The sequence below is a fragment of the Netta rufina genome, assembly GCF_964035555.1.
Source record: "Netta rufina genome assembly, chromosome: 3".
Classification (NCBI taxonomy): Eukaryota; Metazoa; Chordata; class Aves; order Anseriformes; family Anatidae; genus Netta; species Netta rufina.
The window spans coordinates 85,845,954-85,867,253 of NC_140125.1; the positions used below are offsets into that span (position 1 = coordinate 85,845,954).

The 21,300-nt window shown below is 40.6% G+C and overlaps 1 protein-coding gene across 1 annotated transcript in view; it reads right to left on the bottom strand.

The window, feature by feature from the left end:
• Positions 1 to 21,300, bottom strand: part of MAP3K5 (mitogen-activated protein kinase kinase kinase 5) — a 98,242-nt gene that overhangs the window by 57,669 nt on the left and 19,273 nt on the right. The window contains exons 2-3 of the mRNA XM_084283533.1: positions 10,473 to 10,612; positions 8,442 to 8,465 (exon numbers count right to left, since the gene is read on the bottom strand). Of these exons, the coding sequence (XP_084139659.1) occupies positions 8,442 to 8,465; positions 10,473 to 10,612 (164 nt within the window). The remainder of the gene's footprint in view (positions 1 to 8,441; positions 8,466 to 10,472; positions 10,613 to 21,300) is intronic.

A 21,300-nucleotide genomic window follows, 5' to 3' on the forward strand; every position in this document is an offset into this window, starting at 1 on the left:
ACTGCATACACCAAATGCAAAATTACACTTACTTAAGTCAAAAGGACAAACATTTTACATACGGAGATGTAGGATTACATAAATTCAATTTGCATCTCAAACAATATACATCTGAAATGTTTTTAACATTTCTGATATACAATAACAAACTGATCACAACAGAAAAACTGAGAAAAACTAATGCACACATGAACTGCAAACCAACTCAAATAATTTAGCTTAACAAAGACAAATGAAATTCTCTGCTACACAGCAACCTTAAGCAGGATTTAAAACTATACATATTTCAGAATAATCGCTTACAGAATGTCTTAGAATTGCCAAACTGTACTGATTTCCATATATCAGTGTATGACAGATACTTTGCAAAAAAAAAAAATCATTTATCTTCCAGGAAAGAGGGAGACAAGGCGTCTGGTGCCTGTGGTATGTGAGTACAGATTTATGCCCATAGAAAGCTTGCTGAACATTTGCGGTTCTGAAAGGTCCCAACTATAAAACAGCATACCATCAGAATCAGGAGGAGTGCTGCCATTTGGTTTTGAAGCTCAGCCTCCACTACTGAAGTGGCAAGCAGCCCAGGAAGAAAAGCGTAAGGAAACGATTCTTGAGATACATTTTGGCACCCCTGAATTATTTCTAAGGCTAACTACTTTCCAGTCAGCTTCTTCTGCTCTCCCAGAAGTCAATACAGCAATCAGCACATCACTTCAGACACTCCTCTGGCAAGCTGGGCTCCATGCAATGAAACAGCAGTGACTGGATAGTTTTCCAAAGCACAAAACCAGCTGCATGCATAAAGCAAGCACTTTAACGCGTAATCAGATTTTTAAAATTTGGAAGGATTGAGGTACTCTAGACTGTATAAACGTGTGTACATATTTGTCAGCAAAAATTAGCTTGTGTACAGATCTGAGATTAGGTATGAACAGTGTAAGGATGATTTTTTTTTAATTACACCTGTTACACTGTTAGATGCTCTCAAGAGTGAACAAACAAATATCTGACCTGGTAAAGCCTTATGTGCCCCACAGACAAAAGCAGAGAGGCAGCAATGAATTTACTGGAACTGGTTTCTGCGATTACAAGGCAAGGGTGGGCAGTGACCGGCACAGGAGCTGCTATTAAGCACAGGAAGACTATTTTTCAATTTATTTATTTATTTTTAATAATCAAGGAAAGAGGTTGGGAGGTCAGAGCCAAGAGAAGGGTGAAGTAGCTACAGATATCCTGGGGCAAATATTTTACTTCCTAATGTTTATTCAAATAAATTCAAGACTGCTTGCAGGAAGGCTTCTCAGACCTCTGGCATAGTTCTTAAGGAAAAATCAGCTCTGAAGAAGGATGTTTCCAGCTTTCGAAACCCACAGAACCCGAAGTTTATCCTGGTGTAATGGTCAGGCCACCTACAGAGACAGCACTGGAGTCTTCATAAATAATCCTACAAGCAGGAAGACTGCTCCTTCAGAGCTCTTAGAAACTGATCCTGAGTGTACCTTCTCTAGGAAGTAAGTATCCATTTCAGTGGAACAAGAGAGCCAGCAAAACTTAATTTACATGTGTTTTGCCTCTAACCTGAGACCAGAAAAGCTGTTTATGTGCTAGAGCCTGCTGCAGAAGGCAGGAGCCTTCAGAAGCAGAATACAAAAAGAGCAGGGGAAGAACTTAACAGTAAAAGGCAGGAGAAGGCACAACATGGGAATAAAACAGAAGTAAGCTCACTGTTGTCCACATGCCCCCAGGTTTCTCAGGTACAATCTGAAGGCACAATCTCACCTGGGTCTCTAGTGGGGTGGAAACAAAGGCCTTTCCCTCAGTCAGGGCGCTGATCTGGATGTTAACTTATCCTAGACTGTTATGTTTCTGGGGATCTGTCTGAAATTTTTCAAATTTGGCTGAAATTCATCAGACAGAAACAGGCAGATACAGCAAGAGGGTAGAGGAGAAAAAAAGTACAAGCTCTTAATATTAATTTATTTTGGAAAAAGGCTTGAAGAAAAAACAACAAACCACCAAGACGTGCAGTAAAGTTAACAGATACATCAAATACTGATCTAATTTTCACTATCTTATCTAAAGGGTAAGCTAGATGTTTAGCAGATGAACCTGACAGAGGCAAAGATGCAGTAGCTCAGGTGACACAAGTAAAAAAAAAAAAACAAACAAGCTATGTATTATTTACCAAGGGCGGGGGGACGAAGAAGATAAGAATGAGGGCAAGACTGCTCTCATATAATAAAGTCCAGAGTCTCCTACTACAGAGAAAAATGTTTTATCACCATCACAAATTCTAACTATGGAGACCCAAATTACACCTGTATTTGGGCAACAACCGTGACAGGAGCCTGTGGGGACCGAGCTGCCAGGCAGCAGCTGAAGAACCGCTCCAGTGGTACCAGTGCCAGGCAGCTCCACACCTTCCTCCCAGAAACAGTCTGAACTTCTTCTCTCCTCACTCCCAGACTACACAACCTCCATCTCTGCTGCTTTTACTTCTTTTCTCCCCATCTTTGCCAAAATGTAGGCTACACCAACTTTAGTGGACTTTCCGACACACGCTTCCTTCCTAGCTGCTCACATATTTCTTCTGATTTTGACTTGTTTACAGCCCATTACTCCATTTGGTATTTAAAACATTTTCCACTTACCCTATTAAAATCTGCCCCTGTAACAATCCACCCCAACTCTGATTTCACAAACTGATATTCTTTCCTAAGCCTAATTAGCTTCGCTCCTGATTTTAAGCTTGCTGAGCACCCGTGACAGAAGTGTTGTTTTCCTTTGATCCATTACTCTGACTCACTGTAAAATGTACAATGCGAGTAACAGCACCAGGTCATTCAAGAAAAACGAGGGAGAACACCTCCAATACAATTGCAATGTCCTTAGTTGCACTTGCACCCTTTTCCAAATTCAAGTAACATAAAATGACTTCAAAAGCATGTTAGAAGAGACCCCAAAATCGACAAGAGGTGCTAGAAGTTTCATTTTCTAGCAATCCTTGCCTATAAACCCATCATTATTATTTATGGTTCAAAAGCTCACATTAATGAAAGTTACAGTTCCTGGAGGTCACCTGAGCTGCAAGCCTGAAGGCATTACTGAAAGCATCAGGGCTGCGGCAGGCCACCAGCGTGCACAGAGGGTTTCGGTAGCTCAGCCACAAGGAAGCCTCAGGACATTACATGAGGTAAACTCAGCCTTGACTCTCAGAGCAGCTGAACTAGCTGTATCTAGGAGACACCAACACCTAGCTTGAAGGCTTTAGACCCACACACTCAGTGCCTGGCAGCATCAGGTCAGCTTCTGAAATGAAATCTGCATCATGGCCCCATCACCAAATCAGTCAGACTGCTCGGCAAACAGGACTTCTGCTTGGAGCCAGTTATACACACACAAGTGTTTACCAGCAAGTGACTAAAACTGTAATTCGCTTTTATGGATGTTTTAATTGCTACGTATTTTCCTAGTGCCCCTTTGTAGCTTGCTGTACAAAATTAAACAATTCCAGCCTATGTGTACCTTCAGTTTAAACACAGCCATAAGCTCGTCTAATTAGCTCTGCCATTACAGAATTTGAAACCAAAGTGCTCCCAGGTAGGCCCACTGCTCATCGGAACAATAAGCGCTTCCTTCTCGCTTGGTATCCTTTCTCTGCTTGTGAAAGTAAATGAGCATTTCACCTATTTGTTTTTAAGAGGGATAAGAAAACTACATAGCTCGTAGTTTTATTTTGATCACCACAAGAAGAACACAAGCCAGCCAACATCCTTTTTAGTATGGAACTGTTGCTTGTGTAAAGCACAGCCTTTTGGGAAACATAGTTGGGAGACCACATCTTATTAGAAAGCACATTATGCAATAAAGTGAACACTATTCTCTCCCCTCACAAAGATAGTGTGGTAAAGAAGGTTTTTCTCTGAAAGTGGCATAGACTAAGACATGGTGGTATAAACATTTGAGTTCTGCTCAAATGATTCTCCAATCTTGAATTTTACCTCAAAAGGAGGGAGAAGCTCTGGAGAATCTGAAGAAGTCAACGGTGTCCAGTCCTCTTGACTCCTGAGACTCTATTTTACTCTGTTGTAACCACTTAGCAGCCAAATACCCACAAACAGAAGAAGGCTGCTTTCAAAGACGAGAAGCACTGAAGAAAACAGAAAACCCTGAAAACCAAAACCATGCTCCTTTACTTCTAGATGGGAGAATCTGACAGAATCCCACCTACTTGCCTACCCTTAAGGTCAGCATCCACCAATGTATTTACTTCAAAAATAAAATTATCCACTGTAATAAAAATAACTAGCGTCTCTCACAGTGGGAACAGTTCTTCCTGCTGACTCTCCTTTAATTAAGATCGGCTTTTTCCCCGTTTTTCCCTACCAGTTCTTTTGAGGAATACCTGCTCTTGTTTCAATTCTTTTGATGAGATTTTTATTAAAGGTAATTCTGTGACTGTTCACGGTGTTGCTTGTAGCAGATGGCAAAATCCTAAAACAAGTTATTAAATCTATTCCCTCCATCCCCAAACACACAGTAAATCAACATGTGCTGATGTTTTAATGAATACAGGCTCAGTTTGGGCTTACTGCAAATCCCACTCAAATGAATGACAGCCTTGCTATTGATTTGAAAAGGAACGTAAGTAGGCCTCACACCTCTAAGGAATTAAAGCACACAAAATGGGTCTACTCTTTCAAGTAGTTCCTATTTTCTTTTCATGTCCAGCAACAACAATCTATTGCAGCTATGACACATCCTAAAGGCTCATTAAAAATCAGCATATGCTGTATACATCCTTACATCATATCCAAAGAAGTTCTAACTTTTTTCAAGGGAAGTACGTGCAAAATGTATCAATAAACACAAAATATGAAAGAATGAGCAAGAGATAGTGATGTACCACAAACAACAAATACCACAGCTGTCATTAGCCATGAAATATTTACTGAAGGTTACTGCATCACATTTCTACACACTTGGATACCAAAAACTTCAAACTGTTCCCAACTGATTTGCTAGTGGGGAGTGGGGAGAGGAGTATTAGAAATATTTCTCTCTACTTCTACAGAGAGAGAGACCAACAGCTAAACAAATCCCATGGGATCTGCAGTTTTATAGTGGTACCTATAGGGAGGCCTGGAGCTTAGTGAAGTCTCTGGCATGCCTCAGTCAGGATCACCCATTCTCATACTGCTGCTAAAAGAGCTGTGCTCTAAACAGGAGGCAGTCCCATCATTAGGAAAGGCCACGGAAAACCAGCATTAATTACAAGTTCTGATCCTTTTAAATGACAGAAAAGGAAGACACTAATAAGTGTTCCCAGCCATACAGCATTAATCTTAGTGCTAAATGCTAACCCTGAGCGTCAGCTGCCTAGCAGAGCGGTTCCCCTTCGGTCCTAACCTCTGCTCTGCTCGGGCTGGCAGCTGTCAGGTAGGATCACACCCCTGGCAACTCCTGAGGCCATGCATGGTGCAAGCAGAAAGCCTGAACCGAAAGGTAAACACTGCCAATGTGTTACAGAGGTTGCCTGCAAACCGTACATATATTGCGAGCACATTAAACTTCCTCAGATTCAGCAAGTATTGGTATTAAAAAATAAAAACCAGTAAATCAACATTTGGAACCTGACCTGCAGCTTTTCTCCGAAGTTAGCAAGATTCAAGCCAGGGAGAATTAAGACAACAACAACAACAACAACAAAAAAAACGGTGATCTAAAAACAAGCGAAGTACAACCACGTACTGTAACCTTTATACCAACATCTCTTTATGACTGAAACTCTTTACAAGTAATTTCTAGAATGGCTCTGCTGCTTGGTTGACCTCAAAAATCAGATAACAGCAAAGACTAAACTTAAGCTTTCAAATATCAAAGTAACTGCCTCCTGCCAGAGTATCACTCCCTGTAAAAACGTATGTTTTTTTCTGATATTACTGCAACATTTGGAAAAGGTCCAACCAAACAGCTATAAAACCACATATAACAGGAAATGAGCCTACGTTATCTTTCACTGCTCTGCCCTTACAGGTTTCTCCTAGCTATGCAACGCTGTATTGGCCATTACTGGGAAGAACAAAAATCCAGTCAGAACAAAGAACAAAACAGTTGGTAATGTATTTTTTTTTTTTTTCCTCCCCACCACTTTTAGGAAGACAAGGTTCAGGGAAAGCAAACACAAGCCATTTCAGTCAGACAGATCTATATATAGATAAATACACAAACAGACACTTACTTGTTTTGCAGCCTTTTTAATCCACTGGTGCCAGGGATACCATCGTACTGTTATGGTTGGTGTTTGCGTGCTATTAAAACACATTTTCTAGAACTGCATGACTAAAATCCTGTTCTATTCCATATGCCAATTTCGTTTTTCCTGTATTTGCAGCATCACAATCATTCACGTACCTATTTTTAGTAAGGGTGGGGGGTTCATCACCATTTGTTATACCAATTTATGCAAGAGTCTGAGGGTTTGAGAACAAACGTGATTTTTATGAAGCTGGAATTATATTCAGTAGACAAGTACACACCAACGTTTTGAAAAATCTATTTCCAGGTAACTTTTCTGAGGAAATTCACGGATTGGCAAGAAACCATGCCAAAAAAAGAGGGGAAAAAATCAGTTGCAGAGTTGCTAAGCCAGTTTTACTGACTTCCCTGTTCTAATCACTGGGAAAATACTTCCTCCCAGAAAACATGTTATGTGGGTGTGCTTGAAAACATCTGAGATTCTCAAGGAACACATTCTTTTTGTGGCATACACTGAAACGTTTCTAAAAGTGATAAGTGACAGTTTCACAGCCACCTATCTAAATTTAAATGGAAAACGGAACAATTCATTCTCAAACAGATAAAGGCCAAGTTATCATACTGCTCCTTGAGCTTGAGGGACTGTCATTTAAAAATAGGACAAGACAACATCTCCCCTTTATTCTAGTGCACAAGCCATATCCTGCTGGTTTCCTGCTAAGTGAGCTGCTTCCCCTGCTCTCACACAGACAGTATATTAAGTACTCAACATTTTACCTCGATCTCTGTCATTGTGGGTCAAAGCAAGAAAGAAATATGCAATAAATAAATTTACAAGAAACTCGCTGTTCTGTTTAATTTTGCATAAAGTCATAACCAATCACCTACCCCATTTTCATTGGGGAACAGCTAGGTATTTTTAGCCTAAACAGCATTTACAGCATTCTGTGGATCTCTGAAAAGCACTTTTTATTAAAGAGATGCACAGAAGTCTATGGAATGTGCTTTGCAGTTTTTTTTTTTTTTTTTTTTTTTTTTTTAAATGAATCTAGATATACTACACAACTTAAAATGCAACATTAGGGCCAAAGGTCTTCTGGATTTAAGGTCTTCTTTAGGAATTCTATTAGCTACAGTAGATAACCGTGTCCTTTTCAAAGGAACTTATTTCATACTGATAGAAGTCAGTATTTAATCCATGAACTGCCATGTTAAATAAAATACCATAAGAAAACAGAATATCTCAGTGTTAAAACTGCCATAGAGACTGCATAATAATTTTAGAAATTGGTTGAGCTTTAAATACTTCATATGCCCCTTAAAAAGTTTATTCAAATATATGAATTTTACAGCATGCACAGAACTCTTCAGGATATCTGCAAACCACTGATTAACTGCTACAAAATTATACCCTAAAACCCATGGCTACCAGCACCTCCCCAGGCGAAGCCAAGAACTCTGCATACCAAATGCGTATCCTGATGTGACTGACCCCACTGCTCCTGAATAAACCACACCGAGAAGCACGTGAAAAGATGTTTTCACAGTCTGAAGTCTGTTCACCTTGAACTTAAGAGTAAAAAAGGAAAGGGGGATTTGCAAGGCCAACCTCAGAAACCAACAGGATGCAAAGGTGCAGAAGCCTACGGTTTAGCGACAGGCAGTCACAGCCAGAATACTGGGACCAGCACTGCAGCAGGGCTAGCAGGCTGCAGACCTTTGCTTCTAGAAATAAATACAAACACGCTCTCTATAAATACAACTATTTTCACAGCTGCAACCATGGGTTTCTAAAATGAGCACCAGTTTGCAAATAACTCCATTTCAATGGAGTTTCAAAAAAAAAAAAAAAAAAAAGCTCTGAAGAACACTGTGCTGAAAAAGACAACAGGAAAAAAATGGACAGATGAAAATGGTGTGTGGAAAAAAAAATGACCGACAAGTAAAGGCAGCAAAGAAAACGCCACCGATAGATAGAAGCAAGGTAAAAAGTGAGCCTGGTACCTAGCAACAAAGTGATGCACACAGACTGGCTGCTAGGAGTTCCAGAATTCTGCATCTAACTCTGTAGAACACAGCAGGAAAGTGTTAAATGATTCAAGTGGAAAACATATGATAAACAACATTGAATACCACAGAAGTACGGAATGCCTAGAATTCAACTGACACACGGAAGTCATACTTACATTATTCTTCTGGCAAATAATTTCCTAGAAGAAGAAGAAGAAAAAAAAAGACATTGACAACATTGAACAACTACTAGGAAAGATATCTGATCAGTATAACTTGCTAACATTAACATATACTGACATGACAGGAAAAGGCTGGTTGAGAGAAGTTTTCTTAGCCTGTCAAATCGACAGGAATTGAGTATTGTCTCAGGAGAGACAAAAGTTTATAGAACTAAGTAGATACACACATCCTGTAATACATGCACAACGCATGTACTCCTGTAAGAGACTGTCAACATATACTCACAATTGTAAAGTTTATCATTACCATTTTGCTGCCCACAGTAAAACTGTAGACAGTAAAATAGAACAGTGAAAGCAGTATTTCTAAGAGATTTAAAACTTTCTCAACTTGCACTGAAAGTCAACCATGAGCTACTCAAATTAGGTGAAATTCATGTTGCTTTAGTAAGTTTGGTGCAAAGAATACATCTTCATTTTTTAAATGCAAAATACAAATAGGAATACAGGAACAAACACTGCCTCAAAGGATGCTCGTGCAAGCCCACAACATTTTTTTCTGAGGAAGTAACTAAATAATAGGGAAGGGGTCTTGTGAATCTCTGGCGATTTTTCTGCAAACAATTAAAGAGCAGAAGCGTGGGACCAACTCAAAACTTAAACAAACTATGGGCACAGTTTCCAAGTCTTTCAATGGGCACTGTACCAATGGCAATTGGGACATCCAAGTCTCACAGCACAGGATTCAGATTCCATCGACATCAGTGGGAACCTGGCACGTGACCAGTTTGCAAAGTCCAGCTCAAACTAGTAAAAGTTTTTCCCAAGTGGTGTATCACTCCAAGTGAACTTTCAGTGGGAGTTGGGTATTTGGCTCCTTATGCAGTACAATGAAATTCTGCTTTGCTTGTATTCTAGACCATTATACTTGCATAATTACATTCAATCCAAAGATAGCTCTTTTGTTATTAGCAGTTTTATTTTTAGGATTTTTATCTGTATACTCTTTGTGTTGCAAAAAGAAAGGAATTGGATTGCCACCAATTCAGTTGGCCAAGATCATCTGGAGGGAGGTGCGGTGGGCAGAAACCAAGTTCAAGGTGTTTCTCTCCTGCATGAGAACCAAGCTGCGAATAGTTGGGCAGAATCAAAAACAAATACCCTGCATTAACCAGAAGCAGTGGAAGCAAATCATTTATGAGAGGCGGCAGTGCCCAGATTGCAGTGACTCACCAAGCTGCTTACTAAAATGCTTCTTTTCAGCAATGCCTAGAGTTTAAGTGCAGTAGTATAAAACACCTCCTGATCATAGCCAATGAATCTGAGGGAGTGGAAGTAATTTAAAATACTTCCATCCGAGTCGTTTGCCCTCCCCCATCCCTGGGGAAGTTAGCAAGCCTTTAGTAGTGGAGGAAGCAAGCATCAACTTGGCTGCCAAAATTCACTCTAGATTACCTTAAACCTCTACCTTGCCTTAAGCCACCCTACCATACTGTGAACCTTGGTCCTGAGAAACAGGCATAAGTTTTATTTCTATTAACTCTGCTACAGTGTCAATAATCTCCAGCACAAGAATCCCATAGTCTCATCTGGTCAGAGCAGAAAATTCCTACTTCACAAGGGAGCTAAAAAATATAGGAATTATTCTACACACTACCATTCTCAAACAGTTGTTCTTACTGTAACAATTTATTCCAAATGCAAGTAATTCTCTTGAATGACAAAACCACATATTTAAGTTCTCATTTGAGATCTGTCAAAATTATGTTTCCATAAAGAGCTATTTAACATCCAGCTATTTAACTGACCACGGTAAAGTCATTTAAATCTTTCTCTTGGGAAAACTAAACTGAGTTTTTCAGCACTTCACTGTAGACTTGTTTTCCAAGCCTCAAAACATTTTTGCTATTCTTTTGTGAACCACAAGTGGCTTCTGTATTTCCCATGGAAATAGAGAACCTATTGCAAGAGTTAGATAACTGCATCTTTTTTTTTCCCCCTCTCCATTTTTTCATTTAGAGGTACCTTCAGTGACTGCAGAGACTCAGAATTTGTATCACAGTAGAGGATAATGTTGTTAGCCATACTGAAGCTCTCTCTGACTCCCAGGTGGTAGAACAACGAAGGCTGACGGAAGGCATCACTCATCTCTACAACAGCAATATCTGCAGAAAGAAGTGAAAAATTAATTGTCAATGAATGCCACACTTCTATGCCATTTTAATTGCTTTGATAAAAAGATTAGATTTTAAGTAGGAAAGAGTTCTATAGGGTTTCCTCCATTTAAGTTATGTCTGAATTTTGACTATGTCAGCAGGATGTGGTTTAAATTTTTTCCCCGTCTCCTCTTCCTTCCTCCCCTTTTACTACTGTTCCCCCCCATGAGACCTTCATTTCCACAGTTTTAAGACATTATTAATCAAGAAAAGGCAAAATTTCGTGCCTTAGAGAACAAAATGTGTTTAAAATCTGTTTAGTTAATCTGTATTGTATATGATGATTGATGTCCTTACAGGGGAAAAAAAGATTGTATTTGATGTGCATTTTCATCTTCAATGCAAGTTGCAATAAAAATCCATGTAATTAGGTACGTGATTGCATAATAAACTGTATAGATTTTGTATTAGATCTTTGGAAGAGAATGTCAACCAAATTGAAAGCACGGCAAAAGTAAAATTCCAGCATAAATTACCATTCACATCTATCTTGATTCATATAGGAAGACTAGCGAAAAAAGGAGAAGGTACAGGAGAAAGGAAGGAAAGAGGGAGTGAATACGTAAAGCTGTAGAACCCTCCAGATAATTAAATAATTCATTGTGCATTAATTCTGTTCATAGTAGATTGACCTGCGTGAATAGAATTAAGCACAAACATGCATGCACACAGAAGCAAATGAAGAAAAAAAGATTTTCTGTGATTTCTCTGAAAAAAAAAAAAAAAAAGTTTCACTTTCCCAGACGAACAACAAGGTAAAACAAGAGGTAATGACAAAATATCAGCAGAGACAGTTGAGACTTTTCTCACAACAGGCAGCATTTTTCCACTGCAAAAGTTTTATTGGATCAGCTGACTCATCTCCACCTCTCCTGCAAAGTGCCCTTCTTCACTCAATTCCAGTAAAAAAAAAGGAAAAGAAAAATGTAGCTCTGCAAAGAGCAGGAAAAAAAAAGCCGCCTGGTTTCCAGGCCCGCTTTCTCCTTATGTGAATTCTTTTACAACAAAAGACAGGTAGCAAGACAAGCTCTGCTGGCAAAAAGCTTATTACCCTGAAGTTCATTTACTTGGAATGAATTAAATCTCTAATTAGATGTAAGAGATTCTACCTCTAACCACAACTTTCACCTTGCCTATTTCCTTAGATCTTCAGATCTATAATGAAGATGTTCGATACTAAACACATGTACGCCCTGTGGCCATACCCCAACTGGGAAGGCAACAAGGGAGTCTCCCAAGCTTGTGAAAAAGTAATGTTTTTGAGACATCAACCCTTCGGTCCTATTTTACTGTAATTGGCTTACAGGCTTGGAAATTGTCAAAAACCTAAAGAAGAGATGCACGTGGGGAGAAGAACAGACATCTGCCTATACATGCTTATGTTCTGCAAGAATAAGATTAATGAGAAGCAACTAAATGATATAAAGAAGGGATTTTTCCCCCTCAAAAATCAAATATGAGATTTTGTTCTTTATGAGTTTCATAAATTGCATTTTAAGAACCTCTGCTCAATTTCACGTATTTGCAGCATGGATTCCACCAACTCCATTTTATTGAAGTAGAAAAGGCAGCACATTGCTAAAACTACACAAAAACTGATTTTTGGAAATGGAAATACCACAAAAGCCAAGTAAGAATGGCAATACTCCTACTAGATATTGTTTGGGTAAGAATAGGGCTTTTTTTTAAACAAACAAACAAAAAAAAACAAAACTCATGCATATGTTTGGGTTGGAAGGCACCTTAAAGACCATCTAATTCCAACCCCTTTCTATGGGTAGGGACACTTCCCACCAGACCAGGTTACCCAAGGCCAGGCTGGATGGGGCTTTGAACACCTCCAGGGATGGGGCACCCACAGCTTCTCTGGGCAACCTGTGCTAGGGCCTCACCACCCTCTGAGTAAATAATTTCTTCCTAATATCTAAAAGAGGGCAGATATAGATTTTGTGGTCCTCCTCTGGACCCACCCTAACAGCCCCACATCCTTGTGCTGGGGGCTCCAAACCTGGATGCAGCACTGCAGGTGGGGCCTCACAAGGGCAGAACCAAGGGGGACAATCACCTCCCTCCACCTGCTGCCCACACCTCTGTTGATGCAGCCCAGGATCCAGTTGGCCTTCCAGACCACAAGCACTCTCTGCTGGCTCATGCCGAGCTTTCTGTCCACCAAAGCCCCTGAGGAGTCCTTCTCCTCAGGGCTGCTCTCAAGGAGTTCCTCTCCACGTCTGTGCTCTTCTCTGGGATTGCCCCAACCTAGGTGCAGCACCTTGCACTTGGGCTTGTTGAACCTCATTAGGTTCGTGTGGGTCCACTTCTCCAGCTTGTCCAGGACCCTGTGGATGGCACCCCTTCCCTCTGTTGTAAGGACTGCAACACTCAGCTTGGTGTCGCCTGCAAACTTGCTGAGGGTGCGCTCCATCCCACTGTCCATGTCACTGGTGAAGATATTAAACAGCACCAGTGCCAAGACAGACCCCTGAGGGGAGGGACACCACTCACCAGCGGCCTCCACCTGGACACAGAGCCATTGACCACAACTCTCTGGCTGCAGCCATCTAGCCAAATCCTCGTCCACCACACAGCCCACCTTCAAATCCATCTCTCCCCAGTTCAGAGATAAGGATGTGTGGAACCATGTCAAAGGCCTTACAGGAGTCCAGGTAGATGACATTGCTCAATCTTTTCTCGATGACTGTTGCAGTCGCTCACTCCATCATGGAAAGCAACTTGTTGTTACAAGCTCTATTTTTAACTTCTCTTATTGACATAAAAATCTAATCCTCAGAAACTGCAAGCGTATGGTACATTGCTGTTACCTTGAGCAGGAGGAAAATTTGCGCAACTTTCCATGACTTAATTCTCAAATCTTGCAAGATAACGCGTTCTTACTGGAGTTGCAAAACTAACAGTGAAAGAAATATTACTAAAAAACAAAAATTGACAGAGCCTGACCAAAGTCAGTATACAGAAGATACTTGAGAAATCCTATGTTAAGATGGCAAGTTCCCAGGACCACGAATAAGGAAACAATCCTTAAACACAGGCAAATAAACTTACTACTAACAAGATCAGATGGCCAAATGCATTTAATACAATTGTTAGAACCAATCTGACTCAGGATCACACTAAGAAACGTTCTTGAATCCTGTCCAATCCCTCAAATCAGATCAATATACAAAACAAAAAAGCCTTGAGGCCTTTTGCTGTTTAATAAGCACAAGGAAGCACCATGTGATTGAGTCATCACTTGCAAGAAAAAAGACACTAAGATAAAAATATCGTGACGCTTTTTACCAGTATTTGTTTATTTTTACTGTAAGTAAGTGTGGTTTCTTTCCTTGATATTTTAAGACTTTGTGAAATCCAGGACTTCTGGATAATCTCACTATGAAGCAGTATGTACTTTAGAATACGTCCGACTTCTGTGAAGTTTGCTTTCCATACTAGCGGGTATGTATCTTAAGCAGAAGCTCTCATTTATGACATAAATAAGATTTCTATCGTCTAAACTGGTCCTCTGGGGCTGGTATCACAGTTTACAAGGGGAAAAGCCCAGTTTTCATTTGGAAATCTAACAAGCCACAGAAAATGTCTGCACTGTTGAGATTAGATGTCTATCCATTTAAAAAATTAAAATAAAAAAAAGCCACAACATATACCCTAATCAACCTCCTGCAACAGACCCGTTTCTTACTATCTTCTTTCATAACATCAGAAGAGAAACTCCTCTGACCAAGGCACGGACTAGCATGTAGAAAGTTGGTCAAGTTCAGAAGTCAAATGCAGAGGAACAAATTAAGAGCTTATTTTCTGGGAAAACTTTAGCTACTCCACCCATCTTCACCTATCCTTTCCATCTCCTTGTCTGTAAAGCAAGGGCAGTGGCTTCTACAAAGAGCCTGAAAGGTAATGTCAAGTGCACCTAAGGCAGCTGAACACTGAATTCAGTTACATAAAGTAGGATTAGAGGTTTACCGAAGCTGAGTAAGACTGATGTTTTCCAAGACAAATCTAACTCAAATGAATATCCATAAAAAATCTCACCAGTTCTATGAAGCCAGAAGTTAACTTAGTGCAAAAAAACTGTTTGGTCATCAAAACTGCTGGAATCCCACTTAGCAGACTCTCACTTCCACCAGATGAAATTAGTCTAACAGACTACTGCAGCAAAAGATCTGTTCCTTACTTATTGGAAAACACGATTTCACAAGTGACAATGTCATTTCAATTAAAGTGGTAGAAGTAACTCTACATTTACAGTGGAATAAGGCAAACCCACTTATGAAGCAGCTTCAGTTTCAAGGCAAGTGAGAGATAGGAAAGTAGAACTACAATTCTTATAACCCTATAGGTTGCAGGAAAGAGTAAGATGTATCTCTTACTTGGGTCTTGGGCATAAGACCAAGTGTCACTTTCTCTGTTTACAGATCACAGATACACCGATGCTATTTAAAGAAAACAGGATCAGGATGCTCTTCCTTGTTAGTTATCTTTGACATCTACAGCTGAAGACCCTTATAAGAAATCTTACGATAAATTGTCGTCTTGCTAGTTTATGAACAATAAAGTAAGTCTAGTCACAGCCTTCTCTTGTCCCTTTAAATAACTGACATGCCTACACTGATGTGACTGGAATGACACGCACAGGAGAAGGGAGCTGAGCTCTGGCCGAGGTAGCAGAGCAGCATAACTGCAGCAGCACGCTGCAAGCACGCAGCAAACTCTCAGTGTCCATTTCACAAACCACCCCAAGCTCTAGCTGACAGCCACCAAGCTGTCAGTCACAAAGCTGCCTACTTACAGACTTGCTTGGATGGCCACACACTGAGCTCAGACACAGCGATAGCCACCGAGCAGTCATGCTTCGTGTTATTAGGCTAACTAACATCTATACCAGTAATAGCTCAAAACTGTCACACAATCTGGGAAAGCAGACGTGTGACAGAATTACAGGCAAGTGACCCGACCCTTCTTGCCTGAGAAGCAGCAGAAGCTCAAGGCCTCACCTCTGTGAAGCTTGGCATATGTTAAAATTGTGTGACCAACATTTCTTACCTGCAGCATAAATCCTCTTTTTTTTTTTTAAGCTACATGTACAAGAACATGAACTTCATATATAAAATCTCCAATTGCTCTTTCTTAATAAATTATTAAAACTTAAGATCATGGTCAAGAATGATAAGTGTCTATCTAGTGTATGAGGCCCGTCTCCCTTGGCTATTACCTGTGCCTTTAGTCATCAAGAAACGCGGTGGCCAAAGTTCATCTCCCACTCATTGTTTAAAATCTAACAGGGCAGAGAGGAATGCTTAAATGAATGCTGTGAGGTATTATGCACGCACACCCTACTTTTTGATACTGCCTGCATACAGTAGCGCTGCCAGGAAAAATAATGAATACAAACAGCGCAGTTATAAAACTGATGAATGTTTATGCTTGCTACTATCTTCTGATTAATTGGTGCTAAGCACACAGTTGCTGCCTCGCATTCACTGTTCCACAATTAACCGAGACAAAAGAAAAGCTAATTGCTAATGGCAAATTCTGAGATGGAACAATATTTAGGGTTCTCTTCCACTTGGCGTTAAAAGAAACTCTTGTCAGAGATATATCTGTAGACCAAATTTATGTGAACGCAAGCCTAAGCACAGAGTGCTTTCCATACTGCAGTAGCAGCTCTGCGTTCAGCAGCAATAACGATGGTTTCTACAAGCCGTGATAACGTGCTATCAGGTGAGCTTTCAGAAATGAGCAGATCAAGTAGATGAGCACATCTTCTTTGTGTTTCTCTCCGTTCGACATGGACATCTTGCTCTCTGCCCAGAGACTGCCTGCTTTGGCAGAGACCAGCTTTGGAAGTGACAGCACCGCGTCAGTACAGCGTGATGGTTCAGGTCTGGTCGTGCAAACCGCAGCACCACCGACTTGTCAGCGCCGCTGGAATCAAGAACAACTTGTCAGGAGCCGCTCACGTGTCTCCCAGAGCGGAAACAATCGACGGGAGGCACTCGGGTGAGCACACCTACACCCCGGGGAACGGCTGGCCACTCAGGAAACCAGGCCGGCCGAGCCAGTCTGCTGGGAGAGGCGAGCCAGAAAGAGAGCTTCGTAGAGGTGCCTGGGGCTTGGATATGGGGAAGGAAGAGAGGGTACTGACTGCATGAGCAAATTAAACATGCTGTATGTTGGAAAAGCAAAGTATTTGTAGAATCTCCTATTAATGTTTAAAGTATAAGCAAGAGCACTAAGACACAAGGGATATGGTTTAGTGGGGACTGTTAGTGTTAGGTCAGAGGTTGGACTCGATGATCTTGAGGTCTCTTCCAACCTAGAAATTCTGTGATTCTGTGACACTTGTTAGTTATTTTCCACCACAGACTTCCAGTTTCTAGCACTGCATAGGATAGGGCATTATGGTTCAGGACCCTTATTTCTGCACCTCACATGTCACAAGCCCTAGCAGACAGGGTTAACAAAGCACCTGTGACACCAATGCTCCAGAAAGGTTTGGTTTTTAAACACCTGCAATAATCCTGGGTCTGGTACTCTCATTTTCACAAAATGGAAGAGGAGATCCTGCATCACAAGTATAATTTAGAGCCAGTCCTGGGACCTGCTTGAAGGGGAATTTCTGAGCACTTGCCCCCATCAGAACAGGCACAGCAGCCAGGCGAGCATCCCATTCTGTAGAACAAGCCATGGATAGAAGTAACTAGGGCACTTAATACTTACCCCAAAAGCAGCAAGTTACCTTCAAGTACAACAGCACCATGTTTAGCTGTCCTTGGATTGCTAATCTATCTTGGATATCCTTGGATAGCTATTCTTGGATAGCTATCCTTGGACAGCTATACTGAGTCCAGCTTGTCTTGAATTTGAAAGTCAACTTCTACACCTGGACAAACATTAATAAGCAGAGGTGTGATTTCATTTCAGGTAAACTCTAAGAGTTACCTGTTATTAACTGTCAGTATACCACATTTGTATCAGGTCTAGCATGGCTGATACCTGAGGAGACAACTGAGCCAGTCACTCTGTTGAGCACTGCGGGTGGAGGGGCAGACACAGGATCAGTTAGATGATTCTGCACCCCATACAATCACTCGGTCCTGTACAGAGGAGGCAAAATGCACCATGGTAAGTGCAGGAATGCAACTAAATACCCTTTGCTTCTGCTTAAGATTAAGTCATGTATAGTTCCAGGGGGTAAGGAAATTTTATCTACCATACAGACATGGATGCAGCATCAGCTTGCAACTTCACAGTTAGCAAGCAACTTCACAACCCACAAGTTATGATGTTCTGGAGCACCTCCCAAAACGTTTCATACATGGTATTTGCTCTGCTGCCAAATAAGAGAATTACAAAGCTTGCAGTCCCTCCCACTACGCATCAAGGTGCTTCTTATGAAAGCCTGTACAAATTGATCCCTGCTAACTTTTGCCGCTAATTGGCTGAGATGGTTCTAATAAAAGTAAGTACAAAACATCACAAAGAGCTATCCAGATAAGGAAAAGAGAAAAAAAAGAATGATCATGCAATATTCTAAAACCACAGCCTCCACATGAAATCCTCTGTTGTTGACTGCACTACATTTCAAGGATGCAAAGGGAAAAGCTCTTGATTTTATACTACAAGGCTGATGGGAGCAAAACAGAGGGTACTTACTGAAAGAAAACAGCAGAAGATGGCAAGTGACTGGTACCACAAAGAAAGTTCATACAGATGTTGGGTAAAGGAACCAGAGGGGGAAATGTAGGAGAAACAAAAGGGGAGCCTGTAGGAACTAACACAGCAAACCACATGGCAGTCTGTCAATGATCTGAAGACAACTGGCAAAGGAAGAAAAAAAGAGAAAGCTTGAGATTGAACAAAATACACTATCTTGGCCCAAGACAAAGGACTGTGATGCTATCACGTTTCCAACCCCCAACAATCAAAAAAACACCCTCAGCTTGATGTATGTGGGAGGACCTCAGGATTAGGTAAGAATAAAAGATGACAACCAAACAAAGAGCCATTTATTTAAAAATAACCTCAGTATATTCAGGCTCGCTGCATCTGTATCAATCCCAGTGAAATGGGCTCCCTAGTGCCAAGAACATGAAATACTAAACACAACTCCAAACTTTACATTTAGAAAAAAAATACTCTGAGCTCAGTGAGGTAGCTAATGAGGCTCCACTGAAAGCTTGAGCACATCGCAGGGCTGATAAGTTTTAGGACCTGTACAAAATGTTAACATATTTTTAAACAATTTTCAAAGACAACAGCAGGAAAAGTCAAGGAAAGCAATGCAAGCTGCAGCGACTCAGTTTTTTCCTGTAAGTTTTGTCCAGTGGATGTGCATCGCTGCATTTTTTTTCAGCCACCTACACAAATAAGTGATGTGATGGTACCTGTCAGATTATTTTGGTTTATATATTCAAGTTTTGTGCCTTTAAGACGTGATTAAGTGATTAAGCATTCTCTCAAGAGACTGAGACTATGCAGGAAAAAAGTACTTGTGGAATCACAGGTGTGCCAACGAAAGAGCTTAGAGAAGGAAGGAGCAAACAGCCAGACCTCGGAGGTGACGGAAAGAAATCCTCCTAAATTCTTCCAGAACCACTGAATGTGCCACAATTCGAAAGGTGATGAGTTCATTAAAACTGAACCAGGAAACAACAACCCGCCTAGACGGCAGACGGGACAGGAGTATAGCTAATCAGAAGTTCTTTTTACTTTAGTGTATTCTGTTTATTTCTGCCTCAGTGACCTAAATTTTCCCCTATTTATGAAAAGTGTTTTAATTTTTATTTGAATACAATCTATTTTCACCTACAACATAGTATATATTTGGCTTTTTTGAGGACCTCACTGAATGTCTAAGCAGATCCACCTCCATGCTCCAAAATTACTTCTGGGTTTCATCACAACAGCTAGAGGGATCAGATCAAAGCTCTGCTTGGCTCAAAATCTCCCTGCCAGAAGCCAGCCAACACCATAAGGATTGTAAGAATGAGGCAAATAAAGACTGACCTTTTTCAATCAGCAATCGAGAGACGTTTTCAGAAAAGTCTTGAGCTAACTAGAAGTCTGAATAGCAACAACTAACTTAGTGCTTAATATTGTGTGCATAATTAGAGCTGCTTTTCTTCATAAATTGCTCTGCATTCACTATTACTGAACTTCAGCTTTTCTGAACTGCCCATTTGCCTGGTACCAGAAGGCTTTCTACAATTTTTTAGTCACTTCGTCAGAGTCTTGACTGGCCTGCACATTGGCAAACATCACCAGCACATTGTTGACATGTACTCTGAAAAGTCCAGTTCAAACAAAGTCCAGGGCAATGCTTTCGCCAGCGCATTTTACTACTGGTAACCTTGATTCACTGCAAAACAGATTTTCTCTTCCACTCCTTGAACAAACCATTCATTTGAAGGGAACAATGATCTCAGCTCCAGGCACTTTGGATCTTAAGAGTCTTTGGTCAGGGATCTGGTCAAAAGCTTTCTGACATCCAAATATACAGTCTTAAATGGAACAACAGCCTCTCAAAGGCTTCACAATCTTGAAGTCTGATTTACCTCTACAAAAAATCCAGTCAGCTCTTCCCCACTGTCAGATTTTATTCACGTGTCTACAAAATTTATTTGTATTTTTTTCTACCAATATTACAATATCATCATCCTTTCTTACTGTGTCAACATCCACTGAAGGCAGAAGTCACATGCCGTAATTAAAAGCGCAGTGTTTTTCAGCTGGAGCTCCTTTAGAACTTGAGACGTCATCACAGGTTTGTATGAGTCATTTCCACTTGTTTTATCAGCTTATTTTAAAGCCTCTTCTCGTGGCAACTTAAAACTCAGGCAGTACCTCAGGCTTACCCCCTTAAAGAAAAGGTCTTTCATAAGATTATAGCAGGAAAACTGCATCTTTCTCAAGCCTTCCTTTTCCATCTTGATTGCATAGGACCCTGAGCTTGCTCTCTGATGGTGAAGCATTTGAGAGTACTTTTGTGGTAGTGTCTTCAGCAAGTATTCCTCAAACTCTCTTAACGCTTATAGTAAGTTTGCCATACTTAGTGTTTGTTTTTTTTAAACTCATTTCCCCATTTGAGCAAAAGCGCCTCATTTTCAAAGGGCATCACTTCATTCCGTCATTGTCTCAACAAAGTCACCTGCTGTAGGTTACTTTAAAAGTTCTTTAAATAAGTAGCACGCGCTTTATGGAAGCAATTTTCATTAAGGTGTTTCCCTGCTATCTGAAAGCTGCTCTTCTTTTTAGTCATTCCTTTCAATTTCCTCTTCATAAGCTTACTCATTTTTTCCACAGGTCCTAGTAGAGATGTGAACTGCACAAAGGATGGGCCAAGCCAAACTAGAAGGCCAAGCCAGAGTGAGACAGAGTGCGTCTGTCTCTTAAGGGCAGAGCCCTGCCCACTAAGCTCACAACCTGTAGATAAAAAGTCCAGAAGTGTTTCTGATCCAAAGATATAGAATTATTTCTCACAGTATTATTTTCAAGTCATGGGATTTAACATTTCCCAATCTCCAATTGCCAAAAATGGTGTAAACATAAAAAATTCCCAAGCAGTGAGCACAGACTGAAAAATAAATACATAATATTTTAGTAGTATGAAGAACAACAGC